This window comes from Strix uralensis, chromosome 1, assembly GCF_047716275.1.
Source record: "Strix uralensis isolate ZFMK-TIS-50842 chromosome 1, bStrUra1, whole genome shotgun sequence".
NCBI lineage: Eukaryota > Metazoa > Chordata > Aves > Strigiformes > Strigidae > Strix > Strix uralensis.
Window position 1 is genome coordinate 62377185 of NC_133972.1, and position 27117 is coordinate 62404301.

At 37.8% G+C, this 27117-nt stretch overlaps 1 protein-coding gene across 11 annotated transcripts in view; it reads right to left on the minus strand.

The window, feature by feature from the left end:
• Positions 1-27117, minus strand: part of RBM33 (RNA binding motif protein 33) — a 102798-nt gene that overhangs the window by 45215 nt on the left and 30466 nt on the right. For 10 of the 11 annotated variants that reach the window (XR_012628954.1, XR_012628955.1, XM_074868765.1 and 7 more), the window contains 3 exons: positions 23374-23582; positions 21291-21609; positions 15537-15595 (listed from right to left, as the gene is read on the minus strand). Coding sequence is in view for 9 of the 11 variants with exons in the window: in XM_074868765.1 (XP_074724866.1) it covers positions 15537-15595; positions 21291-21609; positions 23374-23582 (587 nt within the window). In the remaining 2 variants the exon portion in view is untranslated. The remainder of the gene's footprint in view (positions 1-15536; positions 15596-21290; positions 21610-23373; positions 23583-27117) is intronic. The other variant, XM_074868756.1, reaches the window with a different exon arrangement.

Below are 27117 nucleotides of genomic sequence, written 5' to 3' on the forward strand. Positions count from 1 at the left end.
ATAGCATACATACTGCTTGCATGAGGAGCTGCTACGCTTCTGCAAGTGAACAGTTACCAACACAAAATATTCTTGCCACCTCAGAAGAGCCTAGCACCTTTGAATTTAACAGGCTGCCTGCAAATAACAGCTGGAGGAAGAGGGAGCTATTTGGGATGGAAAAAGTGACATTTATTTGTCCCATCAAAATCCATTCAGGTTTAGCTGAACAAGGCTGCTTCAACTGCACTGCCCTTCCCTCATGTTGAGCAGGACAGCACTGGCTGCCTGCCAAAAGAGCAACTGAACACAAACCTTGAGGATCCTGACCCTTTGCTCCGAAAACACACCTCTACCATCACCGCACGTAGGAGCTGCCAGATGTACTTTCAAACTAAGGTTAAATGCACTCCCTCATCTTGGAAGCCTTGGTGATAAAAGCCTATTTCTCAAAGCATTGTTCTTACAGCCATCCTAGCGAATACACAGCGCTCCTCGAGGAAGACACCCAGCGAACCAACTGATATTTAGCTATTTAGTTGTTAGTTTATCACTGCATAATGCATAAGGTCATTGCAACAGAGGCAGGGGAGAAACCAGTTCCATCAGGGCAGTTTCACACAAGATGGTTTTTATCTTGCATCTTATTTACTGCACATAGTCCCACGAACACAATGCACCTTGGGAGAGAAAGCAGTCTTGACAGACAACCTGCTTTTTCCTATTTTCTGAGAGCTTGACTTAGAAGCTCTGAAATTCTCCTTGTGTTTTTCTCTAGACACAATATATGTCTACATATACCTTAGGTATTTCTAAAATAGCCAGTGGAAAACAAATTATACAGAAACTTACTGAAACCTGGGCTAATAAAGTGTAAGTATCACATATTTGCCACCCGAGCTGAAGAACTGGCAGCAGTAATGATCTGGCTGGTCTTGTTTCCCAGCACCAAATGGTACTGCAGTGACCAGTCTCCTCTACCTGCTTCTTCCAAACTTGACATTTTCTGCCCTGTCAAGGTAACAGATCCTTATCAGTCTCTCCCCTCACTCCCTAACTTCAGTTTTAGGGCTAGGTTACAAAATACAGGCTTAGACTACAAAATAAGCAGGCATCTCCACTTCTATGGCCAAATTTGTAACCCAGTCTCAAGCATCTTCCCCAATATCAATTATTTGTCCAATTAGCCTTACTGTTCTCCTGGTCTTTCAGATACATTCTTTCATCCCCATCACGTCCTTCACTCTGCCCACTGGTTCCTAATCCCAGCATGGATCCAGCTTCCCAGCTCCCTGACTCCAAGCTGGTGGTCTTGTCTTGTGGCAGTCAGTCAGGAGCTCCTATTTACCCCACTCAGACCCTACCTTTCTTGTCTGTACACTTACTCCAGGCAATTTCTGTCCTTTTTCCTGCCAAGGAAGGAGAAGTAAATGAGAGCACAAGATCCTTTACTTGTATTTTAAATAAACGCTTCTTCGTACCAGCTTCCCCTCTCCTGCCAACCTGTACCCTCATTATTATGCACGGATCCACCTCATCCCAAAGCACCCATGAATTGCAAATGCATGGAAAGTCCTGCTGAACTTCACACAGCTCTTATGTACCAAAACATACTAAGTGCAGCCAAACTCAGTTTTCTTTCTTGAAAAATTGAGCAAAAATAAAACATGCCTAAGTAAGTCACTTGGGCATAACAATTATTTTTCCACTTTTTCAATCTTGGAATTAAAGTATTTGAAAAATTTCAACCAAAACAATTCAAAATGAGGCAGGCAGCCAGTACAACATCTTGGTTCAGACCACAGAAGTCTGGTAGTACTACACATGCTGAGAGTAGCTATTTCCCGTCATAAGGAAACTTTAAATCCTTATGAAATAAGCTTTAGTTAAGTTTTAGAACTGAGTAACACAAGGTTATTTTAGACCTAAAAAAGTTCACACTTAAAAAAATGAGATTATAGTTTATTTACTAAAAATTACAGAAACCAATAACCTGCAAGATATTTTACTGTTAAAAATATAAGCAATACTGAGTTCAAGCTCCATTCAGTACCCAAGGTGTCCATCTGTCTTAATTTAAGAATCAAATGTTTACTGTCCTCTAAACAGTTTAATTGATTTTAAGAGAAACTAAGAGTTATCCAACTGTTATCAAAAAGTTGGTATATCCAAAAATCCCAACAAATTCCCACCAAGATACATTGAGAAAATATTTTTTTTACTCTAGTCTTATTTCATAGAAGTATATCCCACAACACAAGTTTGAGTCAAAATAGCTCCAAAACAGTCCAACAAAATCAGAGCAAGGAGGAAATATTTGAAGTTTGGAACTCTTCCTATTGTCTCTCTCTTTTCCATTCCTCACAGTTAAGAATACTGGGATTTTTTTCCCCACTTTTTAAGTAAGATTCCAGTTAAACCTTGAGGCTGAGAAGTTTAAGATAGCAAGTATTTTTCCAATCCTAAAGCCAACCCTCCTTCTCTATTTAGCATTTAAAGTTACACGAAGATGCTTTTTATATCCTACAACAAACATGTTCCTCATTGTCAGGATTCATTAGTGCCAAAACAATGACCCTTCCCTGCCATAGCACTTACTCCACACACAATGGAAGAGAGGGCTGGGTGTTTTGAAACCTGAAAGTTTCAAAAATGGCAAAACTACAGAAGTACAGCTGATATAAATCACACCACAGTAAAGCTGCATGCTATAGAGACAACTGAGTATCGCTAAGAAACACCTACTTACTTGACCACTGAACAGGTTTTAACTTTATGTATATGACATTTTGAAGAACTACTAAAATATGACCAATAAATTTTTGGCAGATAACCAAAGGCCAATCATGCAAAATTAATTGCGAAGACATTTGTTATTTGCCAAAAAATGAATTACCAATATTTGCTTCTAAAAAAAATTATATGTATTATTTTGATTATTTTCCTTCCAACATCCGTGAAAAGAGACTGACCTCTACTTTTTTCCTAGATCAGCTTTGCTTCTACTGTCCCTAAAGAGTGAAATAAAATTCTGCCCTAATTACAGTAAAATGGGTAATGGGAAGCTTGTATTTTCAGATTTTACATTGCTGAGATTTTTCGTCTGAAAAAAGCTTTCAGGACTATTCCAACAGGAATTTAATTGTGTGATGGATCAATTTCACACACTACATGTGAAACTAAAACTCTAAGGTTCAACTAGAGCTACTACTTCCAGACACAAATGAACTTTACTTTCAAGAAAATATGTAAACTACGGTGGATATTTTTCCAAGTTATGAGGTGCTGATCTATTATTCTGAAATATCACTAATTTCCCCCCCCATTTAATAGGAATACACTAATAGTATAACTTCAACTTTTACTTACGCCAAATTCTAATCATCCTAAAAATAGTACGAAGTAATGTAACAGTTCTCAGTTACTTAAAAGTTTTTGAGGGTGGGTTGAGTTTGTTTTTTGCTTAACAGTAGTTCAACTATAATTCTAGGAGTGAATTATTTCACCATGAGTGTTAAACTCTACATTCAGCAAGTATTTGCTACTAATAACCCCCAAGTGTCCTCTGGTATTTCGTAGAAAAGACCACACAGAGCTACTAACTTCAAAAATTAATGAAGGGCAGGTGCAAAAGCCAGTTTTCATAAAGGTCTATTTTTGATAAAATAAGCATACTGTAACACAGATGCATAATAAATCTTTATATGCATAGTAGCTACTCCCATTTTTCATGGTTTTGCTATACGAACAGTTTTAAATTACAACCAACTATTCAGTACACACATCAACTAAGACTCCCTACAAAAAATTATTTTAACTATTACTTCACCACTTTTAAATGTTTTAGGAAACTTCTCTACTTAATACATCTCTCCGTCTTCAAAATACCCATTTTCAAGTTAACAGGTTTCAACCTAGCAAAAGAGAGAACTGCAAATTCATATGATCAGCCAAGGCTGCAAGGTTCTACATTTCAGTCCAATACTGGGGCCTCTCTGACACTAGTGGAAAGGAAAAAATATTTATTAATGCCTTTCCAGTGAGATCCCACAGGCTGGTTCACATTCATACAGAAATGGTTACAAAGACTGAGCTACCAAATGTCCATATCAGAAAAACCCCGCAGAGCACATACGGTAACTTCTTGGAGGAGCCTTCTCCCCTTCTCACTGGAATATACGGTATCATTATTACCGATTTAGTATCATTATTATTGACTATTTAGTATAATTATCAGATTGATTACTTAAAAGTGCATCAAATTGCAGGGAAAGACTCCCAAAATGAAGTTTTTAGCTAGATTAAAAGCTAGTTGCACAAAGAGCACAGAATCAGGAAACAGCATGAGACCTGAAGCAGATGTACCCATCACGCCACAGTCTGGCCTAGAAGTCCTGAACAAAGTGACACGTACCCCTTCACAAAACTGCCACCACTTCAGCACTGCAGTTCCTTCTAAACCACTACCTGCAGCCCTGGCGTTAACAAGTATTTCAACGACCTCAGCAAAAAATTGTCATTTTGGAGAGCTAAAGGGCTCTTGAACAGCCTCTCAGCAAGGCTTCATGGGCTGCAGAAGGACACAGCTCTGGCCATTCTTTCTTTTCTTCTGTGAAAACCAAAACATTTCAATGCCTAAACACTGAAAAGCAAGGTACTGAACATCCAAGATTTTTCTTAAACTACCAAAGAAAGTAATTTTTGGTCCGTACTTCTTCCTGTTTTTAAGGAGCGTGTTGAACTGTATCATTTAATTTATCCTCGTATAATTTCACTTTGAAAATTCTTACGTACCATCTTTTTTTGAATACAAGAACTGAAGTCTAGAAGGAAATTACATTGGAAAGAGGGTTCTGTGTGGATTTCCAAAGAGACCACAGTCAGACATCTCAGAAATACTTCAAAGGAGAAGACAGCAACACACTGAAATGTTACTGACACGTATTTTATTGTTTTATCTCTTTAATTTTGTGAAGCTTACTCGGACAAAGAAAAATAAAATTATGCACTCTTCCTCCCCCACACACTATAATTTACAGCACCTCAGGCTGACATTGTTATACAATTCCACATGCCTACAGGTTGTACAATTTCCCCTTTTACTAACTTCCATTATTCAATATAGCTAAGGCATAACTTATACCTTATCAATCACTTTTGGAAAAAAAATGCAATGCAAACTTGTGTCTACAATTCATTAGAGTTGTGAATAGCTCATTGAGCATGACTTTCACACTCTCAGGCAATCCCACCTTCTGAAAGAACATGAGATAAGGTTACTTTAATCCTTTCAAAGAACTCCACTATTTTGCCTCCCTTTTATCCCTTTAAATATCCTTCCTAGTTAAGAAATTAACATTCTCTCTCATACAATTCTTACACAAATTGTACTTTTACTTTTCTGCATCTCTTGTTAATTACATGATGTTATCTCCAATAATCTATTCATGAAGCACAGATAACTTTGGTTACCAATAAAAGGGAAAACTTAGCATAAATTGCTTAGCACAAAGTTAATCTTATAAAGCAAGGAATAAAGAGGATCTAACAGCTATTATATGACTTATCAGCTTCTCTAAAAGGGTCACTTTTTTTTCATGAGACTAATTAAATACCTTAACAATGTCATTGAAACTTCATGAATCTTTCAATAAAATATACCCTGCCTCTACAACATGTTTTCATTTATTAATCTCACTTAAAATGCAAAGAGCTAGGAGAACCCCATTGACAGTTAAGCAGGGCCACTCAGTTAATTCTTCTTATACGGTTTAAATGCAAAGAATAATGACCACTATAACATATGACAATTAAAACTATAGCCATCTGTCACAAGATGTTAATCCTCTTATTTCAGTCGCTACCAGACTTTTTGAAAAGCTCTCCTAAAAAGCCTACCTTCCAGTGCAAGGAACTGACTTTTCATCCTCTTATGTAGGAAGCCCTGCTTCATATATCTTGGATACGATTCAGAAATTTTCAAGCAGAAATATATATATGCCACAAACCATGTCTCTTCACATTTAAGTTTCATAGTATTCTTATTTACTGCGCACAGCATACAGAATATTATTCACCAGAATTTTATAATAAAAACATTTTATATTTTGTAATAAAGCTTATTGTGATACATCCTTAAATACAGCCTAAATAACTCAGTAGTGTCCCTGTGACGTCTATGACAATCATGTAATTCCATCAAGGTGAACTAAAACCTAGCAAGCACCATGATTTTCCCAATGGATTTAGTATTATAAGAAGATCTTATATAAAAATTAATGCCTTAAATACATTTCAATCAAGGACAAAAATTAAAGTTCAGAGCAAGCATAAAATTCAAGACAATGATTGCACGCTACCCATACATGAGTCTTTTCAAAGGTTCTGGAACATATTATCTCCTTGCATTTTCCCCTCAAAGTAAGCGCTGGTTCAAGTGTGTGGACTGCACAGACCCTAGTATTACAGGCAGATTTGAGTCAGAGAGAAGGGGTTGATATTTTCCTTAACTGATCCAACAGTAATTTTTAATATTAAAGTGTACCACATAACTTGGACAAACTTCTCTTTGATACTACATAACTTCAAGAGATACGAAAGTGTGTTCGGAGGTTTAGGCACAAGTTCAGGTCACCTGTAAGAGAAAGCACTAACGCCTAATTTCAATGTTTAAGGTCCCAAAAATAGAATTCAGCCATCATGGAAAAGCAGTACAAGAGCAAGGAGAGAAAGGCACGGAATCCCTTGTTATAGCCAACTCACGATCAAATAGCTAAAACAAGGACACAGGCAATACAGAAAGAGGAGGATACTCCCAGCATACTAAAACAATCCCAAACAGTTCAGGAGACTAAAGCTAAAAATTCGTTTCATTGTACTCCTTTTCAGCAAGCTTCAGGGCATCCCCCCTAATACATCAAGCAGGGATATATTCATGTCGCTAACGGAGACAAAAATACTCCCAACTTCAGTATGCTTCTGTAAGAGATGCAACAAAACAGAATGGCCCACAAGCAACCAGTTCTACATAGAAGGATTGCTTCACAGATAGGTTTCTTCAATCTTCATCTGCTCTACCATTGAGGTACATATGTTAGGAAAGGAAAATCTGCAGGACAAGCAGTCCCATTCAAGAACAATTCTCAGAAAACTCTCCTAAATGAAATGCAGACATAGGAAAGGTATTGTTACCTAAATCCCAACTCTAGCTTTAAATTCTTAACAGTGCTGATGTGCAGGAACTCCTATCCATCTGTTTTGTATGGATGAAGAAAGAGTGTCTCCAGCAAGCAGAGACAGGCCATAATAAGAAATAGTGTGACAGACAAGTTGTAGGAGTCTGCGCTGCCTGAAGGAAGAGTAAACCCAAACCTCTCAGATTAGAGCACAAACCTAAGTAATTTCTTAAACAGATGTTTTAAACTAATTCATCTGGAAAATTCCATTTCAGTTTAGTTTGTAATCCTCTTCAGGGGTCTGGTGTAGACATTTTTGTTTGGTACCCTCAACTTTTTAAGATTATGTACAATAGAAATAGAAATTGGAGAAAGATTATAACAGACATCAGTGCCTTTTAGAATGATGAACGCTCCCTCAAAAGAGAAGAATTTCATAATCATTTTATTTGAAGACAGTAAAATCCTTCTGCATATTTTTCGTGCTGAAAACTAATAGTTTTAGGGATGCATGAAAAATTAGGGACCCAAAAGTTTTGGACCTCCTCTGCTTTCAGAACTAGTGAGACAAAACATCTAACAAAATTCATACCTTATCCTTGGACTTACCAGAGACTACTCCATGGAAATATTATTACTGTGTTTATTGGCCTAGTATATCTTAGTGACCTGCAAGTCACTGACTATTAGAAACAGTTCTGAAGTCAGAACTAAACTGGATCATGAATCCCAAATTCAGGATTTCTACATTACACTCCAAGCCTGAAGGTGCAGTTACAGTTAATTTAAAAACAATCTGAAAACCTCAAAGACAAATACATGTGACTTGGGGATGATGTCTCTCCCTTTAAACAAAAAATGCTCAGATTCCTACAAAAAAGGCAAGAACCAGCCAGCTTTATAGAAGTCAAGTATTAGAATTGCTGCTAACATGGACTTTGATCTGTATTAGAAAATGACATTTGAGACCTGACTATTTAGTAGTTAAATTACTTGATTCCTGATTTTTAATTCTGTAAGGAAATCTCATTTTTGAGATGTTTTACACATATCTGACCTTGCAAACATATTGATGCAATAACTTTACATACCCAGAGCTCCCAATGTGCCTGCAGGTACTACTCACATGTTGTGTATGAAGGCCTGAATGTTTTTTCCCTTTTTGGGTATGCTACAGTCAACCCAGAAGATTCCTCTAAATTACCTCATTATATTGTAAACAGTAGTACAACTTACTGTTTTATAATGAACGAAACATTTTTTCCTTTTACATTCTAAAGAATTAGCAAGAACTGAAGGTGCAGAAGGTAAATAAATACCAGTTTATTAATTATTTGTGTCATCACTATACAAAAAAAATGTACTGACTTATCTTTTAAAAGGACATTTTCTCAGCTCAGTGAAAATAGCTTGAGAGCTATACTATCATCTAGGACTCGTAATTTTACAATAAATCCATTTTAGTTCCCCATTCACTGTTTAAGCACTGGATTACTCTTACTGCATTGTAGTAGGAAGTGAATTGTAGATTTTAATTGGATTTCTTTATGCGTTGACTTCTGTAAAATATCTCTTTAACAGTGCCTAATTAATGGCTATATAGCTATATGCATAATGCTTCTTCCTCTTTGCCTCAGTAAAAATTTGTGCTTTGCTTACAAAAATTAAACTTCAAATTTCATTCACACAAATATATAAAAAATAATGTATATACCTATACATGAAAAAATATATCTAAATAAGCACTTTTTTTTACCGTGAGGGTGACTGAGCACTGGCACAGACCGCCCAGAGAGGTTGTGGAGTCTCCAACCTTGGAGATACTCAAAAGCCATCTGGACACGGTCCTGGGCAACCAGTCTAGGTGGCCCTGCTTGAGCAGGAGGGTGGACAAGATGACCTCCAGAGGTCCCTGCCAACCTCAGCCATTCTGTGATTCTGTATTTAGCAGGTACTAAAGCTGAGATTGAAGAAAATCTAGCATCGCTAACACAGGAAAAAAAAAAAATTATTTCTACAACTCTGGTTTCCTTGGCAGTGCTAAATAGCAATCACTTAACAGAAAGGTAAATTACAATAACTACGAAATATAAATGCACAAGTTTTCTGTTTGATTTTAATATCTACAGAGCATGTGCACACTGGAGCTAGAATGACAAGTTAAAGGGTTACTGCATTTAGAAACCATCTATTTCTCTCTTATTTAATAGCTGTTACCATCATGTTTAGCTGCTGCTGCTCCTCCTGCAGATGGGAATTCATTGATATGATTAAATTTGATGGTATGATAATGTATGGTAATCGTGATTAATCAGAAGCCCACTAGCAAATGGAGGATGTTGGGTATTATGTCACCTGCATTTTAAACTGCATTCCCTCTATGCCAGCCTGACAATATTTGACAGCTGGAGGGATCTCATGCTGCATCTGCTTGCTACTACTTATAGATCTGATAAGAGAAAGTGCCCATCATTCCTTCACTACCTTAAGTGCTGTAATTATAGGGCTTTGCAGTCAAGTTGTGAAAACAGTAAATGTTAAAAACGAAAGCTTTTTGCTAGCTGCTGAACAAGCCCTGTCTCACATCTGCAAGGGCTATAATATGAAAGAAATGTAATTTGATGCAGCAGTCTCATTCAAACATGATTTGCATGAAATGCTGTATAAAGCAGTATCCAAGAAATGTCAATCAACACCACCTGATACCATGTAGCCTGTTAAATGAAAACAAAATGCTTTCTACACTACCTGTGATCTGCCACTGCTATGCAGTAATAGAGTGAAAATTTCATTTACTGTTACTCATTACAGTAAAGCCATAGCTAAAGCAGAATAATTGTGAGGAAGTAGGAGAACCATTTTCACAAGTGGCTTTTTATTTCCATTAACAGTTTGCCTCCTACATACATACTGTTGCAAACATTTACCAGTTACTAGATACCATTTCTTACTAAATACCATCTTAAAATGATTGACTGTACTCAGATGCAAGACTGTTTAAATTTTCCTTACTGTAAGTACTGGAGAATATGAGCCACGACCTTAGTAACAATTGCAAAAACCCTTATTCACATGTGGCAATTCACAATCAAGTTTGAAATGATGGAAAAAAATTTTACTCCCTATCTGCATTTCCCACAACAAACAGCAAACACTATCACAAGGAACTCTGTTTTCAAATGCACCACAAACTTCTGGTTCTACATACTGCAAGAGGTGTTTACATAAAGACACACCCACAGACCCAGGTACAATTTAATATCCATTCAACTGACCCAAGTTTGCTGAAATGGTGCTGTAGGCTGATCCAAATCTGCCCAAGGATGACTTTGGGGAAAAAGGAGTAAACTGTATTCTGATGTACCTTCTGTAATTAATTTGTATAGTATTACTTATCTAAAATAAATGTTTCAAGCAAGTGGCAATGAAGGACAGAAACCTCTGTTCTGAGCAATGACTGGGCACCTGTTTAAAAACCTCTCAGATTAAAGCATAGAGTTTAAAAACAGTGTCTGAATTACATACAACACTTGAAAGCTCTCAGAATTCATCAAACTAGAGTTTTCAGAGACGGTGAAAAAATTAATCAAAACTAATCAACTGCCTTTCACAGCATCCATTTAAGATAACACCTAATGCCCCAGAGATCAAGTGGAAGCATTATGAATGAGAATATAAAGAAAGTTTACTAAGGTTTTTGCAGTTTAAGGGGTGTGGGGGGGTGTGTGTAAATAATCAAGTATTCTTTGAGATAAAGATGATTTTGAAAAGAAACTGTAGGGTAACTTCCAAACCCAAATCATGTCAAACCCCCTGGGAACTGCAAATACATGTGATGTAGAATATTCACAAGGGCCTGAGGACAAGTCACTCTATTAATAAAGTCTTATTTTTAAAACTGAATAAAACAATGTAACACAATTCACCTTTTGCAGACTTCAATTCAACAGTTATCTGAAAGGCACCCAGTGCACCAACTAAGGTGTCCTATCAAAAGAGAAAAGCCTTCCTGGTATAAATTAGTCAGGCAGATACTAGTGCCAGTTCATCTTGTGCTTCATGCCACTTCAGACTATTCCTAACTTGAGCTCTGAAACTCGAGTTAACAAAATTAATAAAATGTGTCTGTGAGATGGACACCTGCCCAGCACACACCACACCCAGGGTGTCAGGTTAAGGACAGCGGCTAAATTGGAATTTATCCCAACTTCCTGAAAATTCTCCTGGCAAAAGGTATAGAGCTGCATTAACAGGCTCTGCTCTCTCTACAGCAGTTTCAGAAAGGGATCCAGGGCAGAGACAGAGGAGGGCTGGCCTCAGATCCAAGAAATTCCTCTCTTCTGCCTTGAGTGTGAGGCAGGTTCTCCCCAACTTTCTCTTCACTCCAAATGCCCACTCCAGCCCCAAATCTGGATGCTAGGGATACCTCACAATTTCTGGCTGAAGAATGTTGACAGGGAAAACACCTTCCCTCAGCCATGCTCTATCCTAAAGGGGGCATGACAACACTAGTTACACTTGTGTATGTCCTTAAAGAATTGCACACATGCCACATATGAGTATTACTTCAGTGTTCATTAAGTTAAATAAATGATGTTTGAAGCAAAAAGTCTTTATAAATTTTTCTTCAGGCAAACATTGAAATATTTCAGACACAGAATGTGCTGATGGACTCATCTAAGGGATGAAAAGATCTGGACCATCAACTTAGCTTGTAATTTTGTATTAAGTAATGATCTGGCCTCTATAATAGTCAGTTAGCAGCAGTCTACCTATAGTGTTTAGAAACACCTCTTCCATTTTCTATTTAATTTCTTCTTCCCTTGTTTTTCCCTCATCATTCTTCACAGAATGCAAGAGTTTAAAGAGAAGTTAGCCCAGATAACAAGCACTGGAGGACAGGAACCACAGCGGTCCCTCTTGTGTAACAAGAAAAAGGACAGGCTCTGTACCTGCACTGGGGCATTGGCAAGAATTTATAATTTCGTCAGAAAACATGTGAAAAGTTTAGAAGACCCATACAACTAGTCTATGAATGAAGTCTTCTGTCACCTTCCTTTAAGTCTATCAGTCCCCGAAGTAGGTTGTTATTTGTGAAAACCAACTGTGACACTGAGACAGGAAGCCAGAAAAAGGCATCTTAACCACTTTAAAGCAAGGGCAGATGGTAAAGCAAGGCCTTCAGAAGTTAGCTTGATCTGTTCGTTAAACAGTTTAACAAACAGTTAAACAAGCAGTTGGCACTTGCACAGTTCCAGGTTAATTCAAATGCCTGGAAAAATATTAGCATTGACTATATTTTAAGATTGGATTAATATCACCTACAGCCACCTGAGGAGTACTGTGCAATTTAGACAAGCATGGAAGCCTCTGCGGAACTGAGGTCTTTAACTCCCAGTTACAAGTTCACCACACTTCTCAGCTATAACATGTCTCAGATCCACCATTTATTCAATCCTAATCAGTTGAATATAGCTCTCAAACACCAAAGTCACCTTGAACGCTTACAGAGTAAGAGATAGACAACTATCTTGCTTGATTCAAATTACTGTAAATGTTAAAATAACTCTAAGTAGGGAACACAGATTCATCCCATTATGTCCTTTCTAGTACTTTTTAAACATTTCAGGAGTTAAGCCTTAAATAAGAAATAACTGAACAATGAAATATCCTGAAATAGTAAAATTTAAATTCAAGGTTAAGTGAATTTAATCAGTCCCAACTCCAAGCAGGTTCAATCATGATCAAGATTACCCTGATTTAGTACTACATTATTTCTTATACTTTAGAACTCACACCAATATGCTAACATGCTCATTACAACTTTGTTCAACTCTTCAATTACATCCTTCTGCAGAAAGCTGTAAGAATTAACCATTACATGGTTACAAGTCACTTCATTACCCCTAAATTAGTAACACCTGGCTTCCAATAGATTTATGACTTGCAATTGATTAGCTCTGATTGAAGCTCTTCCCATGTGCAGAGCACACACAGGCTCTCTGTGCTGAAAGGTTTCTCTCCCAAATAAGATAGGAACTCACAGGCAATTTCCCTTCAGTTAGGGCACTAGCCACTTTTAGGTCTCTCCCTTGCAAGAATTTAATTATTACCTTTAATGTTTCCACCTCTGCCACATTCAATCAAAATAAACCGTCCAGTTCAAAGTTAAAGGGGAAAGGAGGCTACAAATATTTAATTCTAACCCCACATTTTTTAAAAACAAAGCCATCAGAAAAGTCAGTTGACTATCATCCTCTGATTAGGCAATCCTGAAAACAAGAGCAAATTCAAGTTATTACATATCCAGAGATTCTTCCTACAATGGGGAAAAGGATGAATGAACTGCAGTCTGAAATACTTCTTTGATCTTTTTCAAATGGCTTGTCAAAGTTGTCTAACCATTTCTATACTGTTATAAGTCAACATTTATACATAAACAAGTGAATTATAATGGCACAAAAGGCATTTGACATGTAACAGAGCAAAACAGGTAGTTCTGCAAGATAAAATGTTAGTCAGAAAGTAAATTTGTCTTCAGCTCAAGAGCTAACATACTACATTTAATAAAACAAACATGAGATATGTACACAGTGACACTTAATTCCTAATCCTAATATGACTGATAACCTATGCAAAATTTATGAAGTACTTCATAAGGGAAGTTCATACTATACCCATTTTATAACTCAGTGAGTCATGGAAATATTAAGTAACTTTCTCAGGGTCATAGAGCAGGTTACTAGCTTAGGCAGGGGAAAAAAAACCTCAGGGCACCCGACTCACAGTACTAGATCCTCTTAGTTAAGCTAGTCATCCTCCTCTTTATGAAAAAAGAATTACACTGACTCTTTCCTAGTGCATTGCTTACATAAAAAGGCAGCAGTCAAGTATTTTCTTCCAGGCAAAAGAAGCAACAGTCCTACCAAAACTATTCAATATATTTTATTCCCTTTTGCAGTACTTCTCAACTCGCAAAACCAGAAGTGTATAGAATTAAAATCTAATTTCACAGTCAATTTAAAAAAAAAAATTTCCCATTTTTCTACACTGACATAAACCCACTTCAAAGATGTCAATTACAATGCTTTTACAGATATTCCTTGTCCTCCAATTTCTTTTCCATCCTAAATTGTGTTTATTGGCAAAGCAACTTAAGTGTCAAAAGAAAACAAATGCAAGATAATTGTTTTCATATAAAACAATCAATTACTTTTAAAATTATAATAAGGTCTCCACATAATACTAAAGGTTGCTGAAGAAAATTATTTCCTCTGAAAACAGAAAAATATCCCCAGTTAAAGTGTTGATGATGAAATTATATAACAAATTTACTTAACGAAACTGTGGTTTTACTGCTTAACCTTTTTATACTTCGCAGAAGAAACATGGCAATTTAAAAACTCAGTTACTGTAAAAATATGGACATCACAATTCCTCAGCTAGATGTCCTGTATGAAAAATATTCTGCGCCAAAAACAAGCAGGTACGCACATGGCAAAAGTCACAGAAGGTTTCTGAAATACATCTGATCTCTGTGCAAGAGACTTACTGTGTGATACTACAGAGATGTTCATAAATGTCTACTTTCCTCCTTCAACACTGCACACATTAACAGAGGATAGTTTTTGTGTTTTATGTATTTGGGAAACATAATATATGGGTCTTTATTTGAAAATATTTAAGGCAATATTGCATGAACTATTTTTTCTTTTGCTAGCTTTTGATACTCTGAAAACCACCTGAACTAAAAATTTAGGATAACAAAACTGTGAAATGATGAGAAAAGGTCTAGAAGCATGCACTCTCTCCATTCACAGAATTAAAAAAATTATCAAGTGGAATTAGCCTAGTGAAGCAGCTAAGTGCCTTGTTTGTTTTAGAAGTTAGAAACATAAAGAGAAAGCAAGGTCATGCAATGCCATTCTGATTTTTTACATAAAAAACATGAGGACATTCAAATGCCTGAAGTAACAATAAAAACGCTTGCTGATTTTTACAATAAATATATATTACTGCTTTTTAAGCTTAGGGATTATTTCAAATAGTCTTTTATTATATCAAATAAAATAAGAATTCTATTTATACAGAAAGAGTCAAGTAATAAAATGAAGCCCATATTCCTTAAGACAAGATGCATTCATGCCTCTCCCACTGGAGAGACTGGTTCAACAATTTTACAGTTAAACAGAATTAATTCTACTCTCAAAAATCCATTGACCTTAAGCTTTTAACAAACATTTTCAACTGCAGAGTGTATTGTCAATATTTACAAATCCTTAAAATTATATTTCACTAGAACAGCTTTTATTTGCTATATTAATATTTCTTTGCAAATGTATGCTTATCCATATCAGAGAAGAAGAAACAGCTGCTACTCACAGGAAATCTCTGGGGTCCTACAGCAGGTCTTGGCTGGGCTGGAACTGGCAGCAAGGGCACTGAAACAAGAAGCACCTTTTAACACCATTTGTTTTACCTAACAGTTGTTGCTGTTATTTCCAAAAGCAGTTGCAATAAGAAGCCATGATTAAAATCTGCTACATTTACCCTCACATGTCACAGTTCCTACAATTAACTTTCAGCAACCATTCCCTTCTCTGCAACATGCAACAGGGCAATTAGGATTCTCATAGTTAATTTACATAATTTAATTCTGCATTTTCCAGAATTAAATTGCTCCTTGTTGCAGGAAGGAAAACTAGAATACTTATTCAGCCAAAGACATCTCTTAGACAAAGCTGACAGAGACTGTAACCATAATTTCATGTTTCAAACAGAAGGATACATGACTAATTTGCCTTCTCAACTTCACGCCCCTCAAGATTTCATAGGTATCTCCCAGCCTCACCACCAACCTCCCACAATAAGCACAGGCATGAGAGACTTATCTGGTATAAATAACTGTTCATAGGAGGGTAAAATGAGGTAGGCAGTGGCAATTAACAGCAAGCAAAAACTACTTGTCACCATAATGCTATATGCAACTGTGATCAGTTTGTGTAATCACAGAACTGTTGATCTCAGATGAAAGACTGCTATTTCATAAAGAGACACCAAGAGGAATCAAGAGACCCTCTTCCTGAAAAATAACCTCCAACATCAGTATTTCAGAGGGATTACCATGGATGACTGTACTCTGCACTGGTGAGGCCGCACCTCGATTACTGTGTTCAGTTTTGGGCCCCTCACCACAAAAAGGACATTGAATTACTCGAGCGTGTCCAGAGAAGGGCAACGAAGCTGGTGAAGGGTCTGGAGCACATGTCGTACGAGGAGCGGCTGAGGGAACTGGGAGTGTTTAGTCTGGAGAAGAGGAGGCTGAGGGGCACCTCATCGCCCTCTACAACTACCTGAAAGGAGGTTGCAGAGAGCTGGGGATGAGCCTCTTTAACTAAGTAATAACTGACAGGACAAGAGGTAATGGCCTCAAGTTGCACCAGGGAAGGTTTAGACTGGATATTAGGAAGTATTTCTTCACAGAACGGGTTGTTAGGCGTTGGAATGGGCTGCCCAGGGAGGTGGTGGAGTCCCCATCCCTGGAGGTGTTCAAGAGGTGGGTTGACACAGCGCTGAGGGATATGGTGTAGTTGGGAGCTGTCAGTGCTAGGTTAATGGTTGGACTGGATGATCTTCAAGGTCCTTTCCAACCTAGATGATTCTGTGATTCCGTGACTTGTCCATAAAACTGCATCTCAAGACTAGTCACAAAAAAACATTTCCCAAAACATTAACTTAGTATTATGGCATAATGCACAAAGCATCTACAGCTGGATCACCTTGGGGACTGAGTCTATATTTGAATCCCCAGTACAAAGTGTAATGATATATTTCCCATTTTCCAGTGCACTTTTTACTTCCTCTCTCAGTTATCTAAGTGGTTAAAAATACAAATTTTTCAATGTTAAAAAGGCCTAGAGAAGCTAAATAAAGCATTTCAAATACCACTGAATGTGTTTGTTAATTTACTAAAAACTTAACAAGGTTAGTTTTCTTCAGTTTGTTTTTAGCACTTCTGAAAGTGACAAGAAAACATTTCCCACACAGGTCAACTTTGTTCACAACTACTGTATTACACTTCAGAGCAGGAAAGATAGCGAGAGATTCAGCTAATTTAAGGGAAAAGTTGGGTGCATTTCCTAGTGCAGGAGTTTGATAATGCCTCAAAAATCCCTTCTTCCTTGGTAACTGAGGCACAAGAACTAATGCATTAGTGGTTATTTTTAGTTCATGTCCACGTGTGGCTTTTGTCCAATTTTGTTAAGTACATGTGGTTTACTAGTTCAGGGATTGATGGGGTAAACTAATTGCACCAGTCTTTCAGCGCCAAGGGACTGAGTGCAAACTTCATATCAGGTTACATGAAAAAAAATTAGTTGAATAGTCTCATCTTGGCTTCTAATGAACATCTGTCGATATCAAACAGCCATAGCCACCTGGAAAAAATTGACAGGGTGCTCTTGACAGACCTAGGACTAAATAGCTCAGGCATTACAGGTCAGAGAGGCACTCAGAAAAATTGCATAAGGTGGGAAATGTAGAGAAATGTCAACTGAACAGGACACTCATGTCTATTTCAGTATCCTGCCTCTGGCAGTAGCATATATATATTTATATATTTTAAGCAAATGAATTTAATATTCATGACAGACAGTAGTTCAAACTGTGCCCTTTCAATCCTTGGACGCTTGCTGAAGTAGGAAAGAAGTCTCAAATAAACATTTATTTTCCTGATGTCAAATCTTTCATAGGTTTGAAAAGTATGCTTCAAAAATAATACACAGCATATTGTTAGACACTATTTTAAGAAGAATAAATTGCTTTTGGCTGTAAATTCCAATGCTATACCTGAAAAGCAATTCCCATATTGATTATTTAGGAGATTATAATGTAATTTTTCTCAAGACACCAAACAGTTTTTAAAAGGTAAATGGCATACTAATATACTGAGCTGTCATAAACTGCTCATTAGTTCATGCCAATTTTGGCAGCACCACAGTATCCTTGAAACAGTTATTTGTGGTGTAAACATGAAGGGGAAAAAGCTCAATACCTATTATCACAGGTTGAATTAGTATCTCATAGTACATCTATGTGCAGTCCTCCAGAATTTGTAAATTGATCATACTCAAATTACTACTTACAACTCAGAATTAATTTATAGAATAGAACACAAAGAAAAGAGAAAGCTATATGACAACCAAGGAACTAAAAGACATGGGATTCAAATGCCACAAAAGGCACAACTGAACAGTATCTGCAGCAAGTACACGCAGAGGCTCACATAACCATTTTAGGGGTTTTGATAGACTAAGTCCTTCTTAATCATTTATCAAGCTTCAAAGACTAAAAATAGTAGAAATTTGTTTGAAACAAAACCTACTTGAAAGTAACTATTTTTCTGAACCAAGATTCAAGGCAGGGCAGGGAGATGGTGGCCACTGTAAAAGATCTATCTCTGAGACATCAAAGTAATAAGCCAATGACAGGATTCTTTAAGAGTGCTTCAACTCACTTTCAGGCGAAAGGAGTTGGCTATTAGAGCTTTTATAAATCCAATTTTATTCACATGAAAATTTCATAACGATTTACAGGAGGTTTAAGTCTATTTTAGAAAATATTGATATACTCTATGCATTTCAAGACTAACTCAAACCAAAAAGATGTTGAGAAAGTATATTTCTATGATTTACAGTTCGAAAAAGTATCCCTGGTGCTGACAATTAGAAGCATGTGAGCTTAATCCTGCCATAAAATTAGAGAGGAAAAAATGCCAGTCTACACTAAAACATGACAGCACACCATTAAAATTACCAGAACCTAAGTGTGCATATCATGCACTTCCAGACATGGCATTTTTAGCTTCCAGGCATCACATTTTCAACAACAGAATCCCAATAAACTTTGCACCTATCTGACTGAATTCTCTAATGTGTAAAAACCCTATGTATCTGGAAATGTATTCAGACAAGAAGGGACAGGAAATCATCAAGAACATGAAGTCAATCTGATCTTTCATACTTCCTGTTACCCTGAAATAAATCCTAACGTCGTCAATTACCAGTCTCTGCCTATTGGGGCCTCAAGCAGATGGATTGAAGTGAGGAGGCCTTTTTATGAGGAAGTTTAGAACAGCTCTCCCTACACAATAATTTCTGTCTACACTTTGCCTGCAGTAACTGCTTAAAAATTCATCTTAATATGCAAATGCCATTGAAGATTTTAGAATTATGCTCATCTTCCCTGAAGACTACTGATTTCCTACATATTTTCCTTAGGTGTGCAAATGTATACTTTCATGTAACATAATCATACTGCTGCAGACTAAAAGACTGAGATGGCCACTACTCTCAGCCACTGCAGAAGACTCAGCTTCCTATACATACTCTCTGATCAAGAAGATTAAAATTCTACAGTGATTTGAAAGATTGCATTTAATAGTATGCTGCACACCTATTAGCAGAAATACTCAGTAGTCTTGCCAAGGATTCCTTCAGTAAAATGGATGGCACACAGGTATTTCATATGAACCAGCTGCCATCAATACACATAGCAAAGGTTTTCCTCACTGAAATACAGGTCTTACACCATTCAAAAATGGATCACTCATCCTCTCAGGGCTGCTCATTCTGAGAAGATGACTAAACTTTTACCGGTCAAGAAATCAACGTGCACACAAAGTCAGCAGGTATAGGATCTAAAAACAACAACAAAAAAAGGAGATCTTCAATACTGGATTGAAGTCTAACATTCAGGAGGTACAGAATTTTGTTCAAATGAGGATCTGCAAGTAAAGACAGAAAAAAAGACTATACTCAAGATACAGCAAGGCCCCTCCCACGGTGACACAAATGTAGTGGTAAGGCTGAGACAAGCCTGAAGCCACCTGATAACATGAAAAAAGACGAAGAAAGAACAAAGTGGTAAACTTTTGATGCTAGGCAAAAGCGAAAATCCTCGGTAGCCATTGCTGGCATTAGGAGGACACTTGTTCACCTAGATACAGAACATTTGATGACTGTTTCACAGGGAGACAGCACAGGCATCTAGAACAGTCTAAAACCAATTTTTGCTTTTCACAAAACAATAACTGTTGCTTTGGAAATGTTAGGAAAATGCACAGAAGGCATAAATCCAAGACTAAAGGACCTTTTGGACTGCTTCCAGATAATCTGTCACAATGCATAATTTGGTGGGAAGCACTGATTTTATTAGACAGGAAAAAGCAAAATAATCTCTACAACACAGCTACTGTGAAGCCATCTGTGCAAAACCTAATAGATCTCTATCAACTGGCAATATCCTACCCTGCTGAATTCCTACTTTCAATTGGTCAAATAAAAGAATTAAAGATAGCACTGGCTTGGAGTTCTGCTAATTTGAAGGGGGAAAAATACAGAAAACCTAATGGTACATATATATGTATTTCTTTATTTTGTCTAGTCCCAACAGAATCACAAGTCAGAGCTATGTAGGTGTCTTTTTTATCCTCTTAGGGCTTACACACTTCCTAAATAAGTAGTAATGTTAACAGCTCTGCTGAGAGCTGCCCTAAAAAGTGTAGCCCAAAGAGTGCTTGTGTTAAGTTACAGAAAAAAATGTACTTGCAGGCTGTGAATCAAACAATCACAAATGTGGCACTGAAAGGAGAACTGAGGGCGTGTATCTTGTCAAGTAAGGATCGCAGCTGGTACCTTTCACAGAGCAGTTACAGTGCAAGGAGTGTCTCAGTGTACTCTCCCTGAAACAGGTGGGTGGTCATTCTGTGAATGCTTGGCTGAAGCTGGAATGATGTGGGAAATTATAAACTGCAGTACTTACCTAGTTTTGAAACCTGACATTTACTACTTTTAAAATGTTCTCTTTTCGTTTTCCATTTTTACTGCTCTTTGCAGGCGTTACAGTTGAGTAACAAAGATGATAAAGAAGTTGAAAAGGCTTTACTATTTCAGCTGGTCACAGTCCAACAACATTGTATCTTACTTCAGGCAAAATATTTGTTTCAAGCTTAAGGAAAAAAAAAAATCAGCCTGAAGCATATTTCCATGAAGTGATAAACAAACAAATTGTTGCATCTCTGGCAAAGAGTAAGATGAGTCACACTCCCATGACTGGAAGGGTGTTCAGAAAGCTCACCTTGTACAGGTGTCACTACTGTCCCCTTGAAATGTGGATTTATGTGTATGTTCTTCGGTTGCTGAGGTGTCACTGGAGGTGGAGTCATCATTATTCTAGGTGTTTCTATCTGAGGGGGCATATGTAGCCCTGGAGGAGGAGAAGAATGATGCTGATGCTGTAAAGGAAGCAGAGATTGTAACTGTTGCTGCTGCTGCTGCTGTTGTTGCTGCTGTTGCTGCTGCTGCTGCTGTTGTTGTTGCTGCTGCTGTTGTTGGTGCTGCTGGAACAGACTCCTAACAGGTTGCTGGTGTGTTGGAATTAACCTCTGTGAATGAGTCTAAAGTCAGACAAAAGAATAAAGTCAATAGGCTTTAAAGTTATAATATCCGGACATAAACCACCACAAAACCAAGACACCTTTAGAGAACAATTAAGGCCAAATATGAACAGAAAAACTTATTTCCCATATCATCAGCTGGAACTGTTAAGAACCACCAGCACAGGAAAGCGAAGGAACAAAGACATTCATGTGAAGGAGAGGACGGCAAAGAGCAAGGAAGCACACAGGGAATGCAGACATTCATTTGCTCATTTTTAACAGTGAAACCATCTACTGTCATATGTTAGGGTTCTGCATATGTCACTGGAAATTGTCATCAACTGCAAAAGGTATATGTGATGATCACTAGAAATCTGAGTACTAGTATCAAAGCAAATCCACGGTCTCATGTATAGAGCCTCTCTGAATAAAAACAGACCTAGCAGTACCAACAAAAGTCAAAATACAAATTAAGCTAGATTAAGATATCAGTGTAGCCCAATCCATACTACTTCAAGGAAAAACTACTTTAAAGATACCTTTCAAAGGTACATTTTGTAACACAGAAGAAAGTCTATTCCTGCTCAACACTCAGAGCCAAAATCAGTTATAATAAAAGAAAATATTATCATGTTTCTCTTCAGAGACATTCTTCTGCTTCTGAACTCACTGATACTAGGTATCAGTCCTAGACCAGTAACTGCCAAATGATAGTGCAAGAAGAGTCCCAAACAGGCAACCTTTTAGTAACAAAGATGTGACACATCATATTTTTCCGCAGCCATATACATAAAGCAAAGCACCTACAAAGTATGCACAAGAAGAAGATATTGTGATGAACACAAAAATGTTTACAACATTTAAGATCAAAATAAATAGCAAAGACTGCAGCAATACAGAAGAAAAATTATTCCACCTTCACTGTTTTAAAAGCACGAAATATTCTACTGCAGGGCTCTCAACTGCTGAGATATCCACCGACTCCTGCTAGTGATGAGCACCTAGAGTTACTGCTGTTGGAAAAAATCCCCTTTGTTTAATACAGATGACCTTGTCCTGCAAAGACATACACAGGCTTTGTTCTACAATCTCAGCTTCCAGTACATTTTATGACAATTAACAAAAATAAGTGTGGGCTACCACTTGACTCACTGGGTTTTAGGGGTTTTTTTTGATGGAAAAAGATAACACCTTTTAGTTTGTGATACAAAGCACGGGATGGGGGGGAAGAGTAACAAAGCTACATTTCATCTGAAATCCCAAGATACTAATTTATCTAGTGGCAATTACCTTCCTAGGGTTTTATTTGCCTCCATAGTATCATGGCAGGTATACAAATAGATTTTTTTAGAACTATCAGCAAAAATATTAGTCTGACAAAAACCAAGAATTATTTTACAGAATCATATTTTTTAAGCTGAATTACTATTAATAATGTGGGACTGAACATGTTTCCATGTTGCATGTAGAGGACTTCTCAGAGGAATTAACTTTTTCCTCTATCCTTATGCAAACCAGTAGGTAAGCCTGATTGTGTTGTATGAGTTGAAATCCACTTTTCACTTGGAGGCCTTGAGATTCTTCAAGTTGAGGCCAGTAACAGGACTAAGCACATACTTTCACAATCACCATGTTATGCAAACCCCATCTTGCCTAACAGTGCTCTGAAAGAGCAAAAAGTGTACACTGGTATATTCCACCTTTGTAAAGATTCAGTTCAGAATGCATTTCTCCATAATTTCCTGAAAGTATGTTCAAAGAATACTAAGGATTAAAAGGTACCATTGTTGATGGCTGGTTTGGCAGCAGTGCAGGTCTGTGATCCTTCATTCTTCCCCTATCATTATTGTCTCTCCTTTGTTCTCCCATTCCATGGCACATAATCGAGCCTCCTCTTCTCCCTCCTCTCCTTGAGCCATACCGTCCCTGTTTAAGCTGCCTTTCTCTCTCTTCAAATTCAAGTAATGCTGCTTTAGCTTCTGCAGAAAGTTCTGTTAAGAGAGAGATGGGGAAAAAGTATTTTAGCTTTGTGCTGAAAAGACGGAAAATATCATGCAAACCATTGCTAGAACTATAGAAGCATCCCTGCAACTAACAAAATTTGCAGGCACTTTGATCTCCTTTAGGTGGCATGTTAACATTTCATTAAAGACATCTTTAAAAGCACACAGATACTTGTGTCTGTTGCACAGGCAAAAAGCAGCAGGTAAATAAACATGGACAAAAGGTTTGGACAGGTTTTTTTTTTTAAAAAGCTACTGAAGTTTGCCTTATGCTGTAAGAGGCAGCTGTGGTTCCTCTCACATTTGTGTTATCTTAAACAACATCTCATTTATCTGCAGAGATGTCAGGCAGCACAGTGAAACCCCCAGTAAACTAAACTTTATATGGAAGACTCAACATATCATTTACCATAAACAGATTTTATCTACCAGACTCTTCTGCACATTGGCCTGTTCCAAAGCTTTCTGGTCACTGAAGTGTTTTTCCAGAATGTAACTACTTAGTATTTATTCAACTGCATGTGGTTTAAGAACCAAGTGTATTTACAAATGATAATTCCGCTTAAGAGAGAGCACAGTTCAAAACATGTGCTCAGCTCAGGTCAAATACATGGCCACTGATAACACGCACCCAACTCACATCACAGGTAAACACCAGAGAACAGATGGTACTCAACAAAGACTGCCAAATTTGCTTGAAACCTGGGACAATGCTGATAACATTAAGAGAAAACCATGCAGTAACAGGCCCACGTAATCAAATTACTTGGGCATACAGAGAAAGTCTACAACCAACTTCAGGAAACACACCGTGACAGTATGAGCAGGGCCACTCACCCGGTTTCACTTACTTAAAGGGGATAAACTTTAACCCAAACATGCAGCTGAGGATTTTGCCATGTGCCAGTCAGATCCCTTGTTACCTCTAAAATTGGCTTCTACCTCTAACAGGGCAAAATTAAACTACAAGAAACACACTCCTGACAAATAATTTTGAATTCATATAAATAGCAATTAGTGCACGAATTCCAGTTTTCCATTTAAAAAGTTTGCTCTTAACATTAAAGGAGACTGGGAAAGGAACCACTTTTCAGGACAAAGTGTTTTTACTTGCCAATACTACACATAGTGGCTATAGTATCTGAAGATCAGAATAAAAATAGTTTCTGTCCAGCAGCTGAGACACTACTACAACATCTCCACATCACCATATATTCTCCATCAAGAATACATAACTAAAGCAATTACAAAACTATTAAAATGTGAGTCTAATAGCCAAAGCCTCTTAAACCACCATCTTAAACATCTTCATAAGCAATCTCAATTAGTCACTGAAATTGAGGATTGACAGAAGGGCAGAAAAGGGTGAGCACTGCGCATTCCCACTGTGACAGTTGTTCTTACCTGGCTACAAAAACCACCTGCACAACTGAGCTGCAAAGATTATAAATTTGCATGTCCCAGTTTTCAGAGGTATTTAGCACCTCCAGAAAGCAGGGGCTTTCTGACTTTAAAAGAAAAGTTTAGAACTTGCTGGCTGTCTACAAACACACAGACTCCTAAAGGCCAGGATCTGCCATATAGTTTCCTATTTCATTTCTGGATGTTGATGATGAGACAAGTTTCTCTATCTCCTCTTCTCTCCCCTCTGACAATGTAATTATGTGGCATAAAGCCTTAATTTACAATCACACCAGATACTCTTATGAAATGCTACCTTTGCCCTAGCACCTGCTCCAAGACAATGGCAGAGCCCCAGACAATCAGGCTTTATCAGGAAAATCTCATAGCATGCTTAGAAGGCAGCAAAGAATCACACTCCCTCAAGTCTTAGTATGGAATTACATTTGCACACTATGGATTTCTGAGGAAAATTAAGACAAATGTACTCTTGTCCAAAGCAATCAAAAGCATTAGATGAGACTAAACCACCTTATCCATCCTTAGCTGTCAGGGATGAAAAAAGCTGGTTTAACAGGAAAAACAGAGCTCTGATTTCAAGCTTCCTTCCTGTTCACACCTGCAGCAAGTTCAGCTTCTTCACCAGCTTGCAAGTGCGAAAGGGTGAACATCAGCTTTTAGTTGGTCTGCAGGAAAGTCCAACCTGTAGCTCCCACGTACTTATGGGAAGACATGGTGTCATTACACTGCAAAGCAATAGCTCTCCTCCCTTTAATCAGAGCAGATCCAAATCCTGCAGGGCACCCTGGGCATGCTGCTAGCCAAAAGTTTTCTTTTTCTTCCACAAATAAGACAGACAGGGCAATTTTTCTGCATCTTCCACACTACAACCCTGAATTTAGCAAGGTAGTTTGGAAAGCAAAGTTCAGTCATTGCAACAAGTACCTACCACTGATATTCATTCAGGATAAGAAACTATCTCCTATTAAACAGATTAGAAGTCACATGTGAGGAAAGCAATTCTTAATGATCCTGGGAATAGAGCTAGACTTCCTACAAGGCAAGAAGATCATGTCTGAGTCTCTCAGCCTCTTGAGCACGTATCAAATGACACTGAATAGAAACAACTTTAGAAAAAAAAAATGGGCTGCTTCAAACAAAATTACTTCGGAGGACTGTGCTGATTAAGCTTGGGGAAGGGATGACAGCATCCAGGGCAAAGTCAGTCCTGATGATCTTCGATGTGCAGGTACTTTTCACTCTCTTTAAAATAAACTAATTGTTTTCCTACTCACTTTACACAAAGGTTCTCAAACTTTAAAGGCTGAGTCCTTCCTTAAAGGCACAGCCCACATAGTTTTTCAGCCAGAAAAGTGAAAACGTGTAACACTGACCTTCAAAAAATATCCCAACCAAAACAAAAACCCCCATAAATTCACTGCAGCAAGCATCATTACATTCACACCATATCTATGACCACAGAAGTACAATATAACCATTTGATTTAAAAAAAACAAAAAAGTAGGATTACATTAACATCAAGCATACTTCCCCCACTACATGCCACTGCAGGCAAGTGTCCTACCTGCAAAGAATCCTGCTTACACACAAAACTGCAGGTTCAGAGCCTCAGCGACAGACTGCAGAAGGGAAGACTCATGCAGTGAACTCAGGAATACCTCAAGTGCTTTATATTGCTATCAGTCACCACGCAGCAAAATATAGTCAGCTCGATTATTTGGTGGGCTGTTTATTGAATTTGAGAGCATTGTGCCAGACACGCAGAGATGAAGGAGAGGAGAGTGTGCAAGACAGTTTTTCAGGGAGGGGAGCAAGGAAAATAGTCCCTGTCTTCCTTGAAAGCAAGATCAGACTGCTAACTAGAAAAGAGGTGATGAGCAGAGGAAGAAGAGATCCTCTTTCCCTCCCTAGATTCTTCCAAAGCACTGCCAGGTATTCGCATGAAAAGGCCCGCTGCTTCTTGCTGGCTAAGAGCTTGTGTGCATCGTGACCGAAGCACACTGAGCCAGGCTGGATGCTGCCATGTCCCCTGCACAGTGCGTGCAGGCTGCTGCCGGTACTCAGCCACCGGCTCCTGCCTACACCAACCCTGAATGCAGGT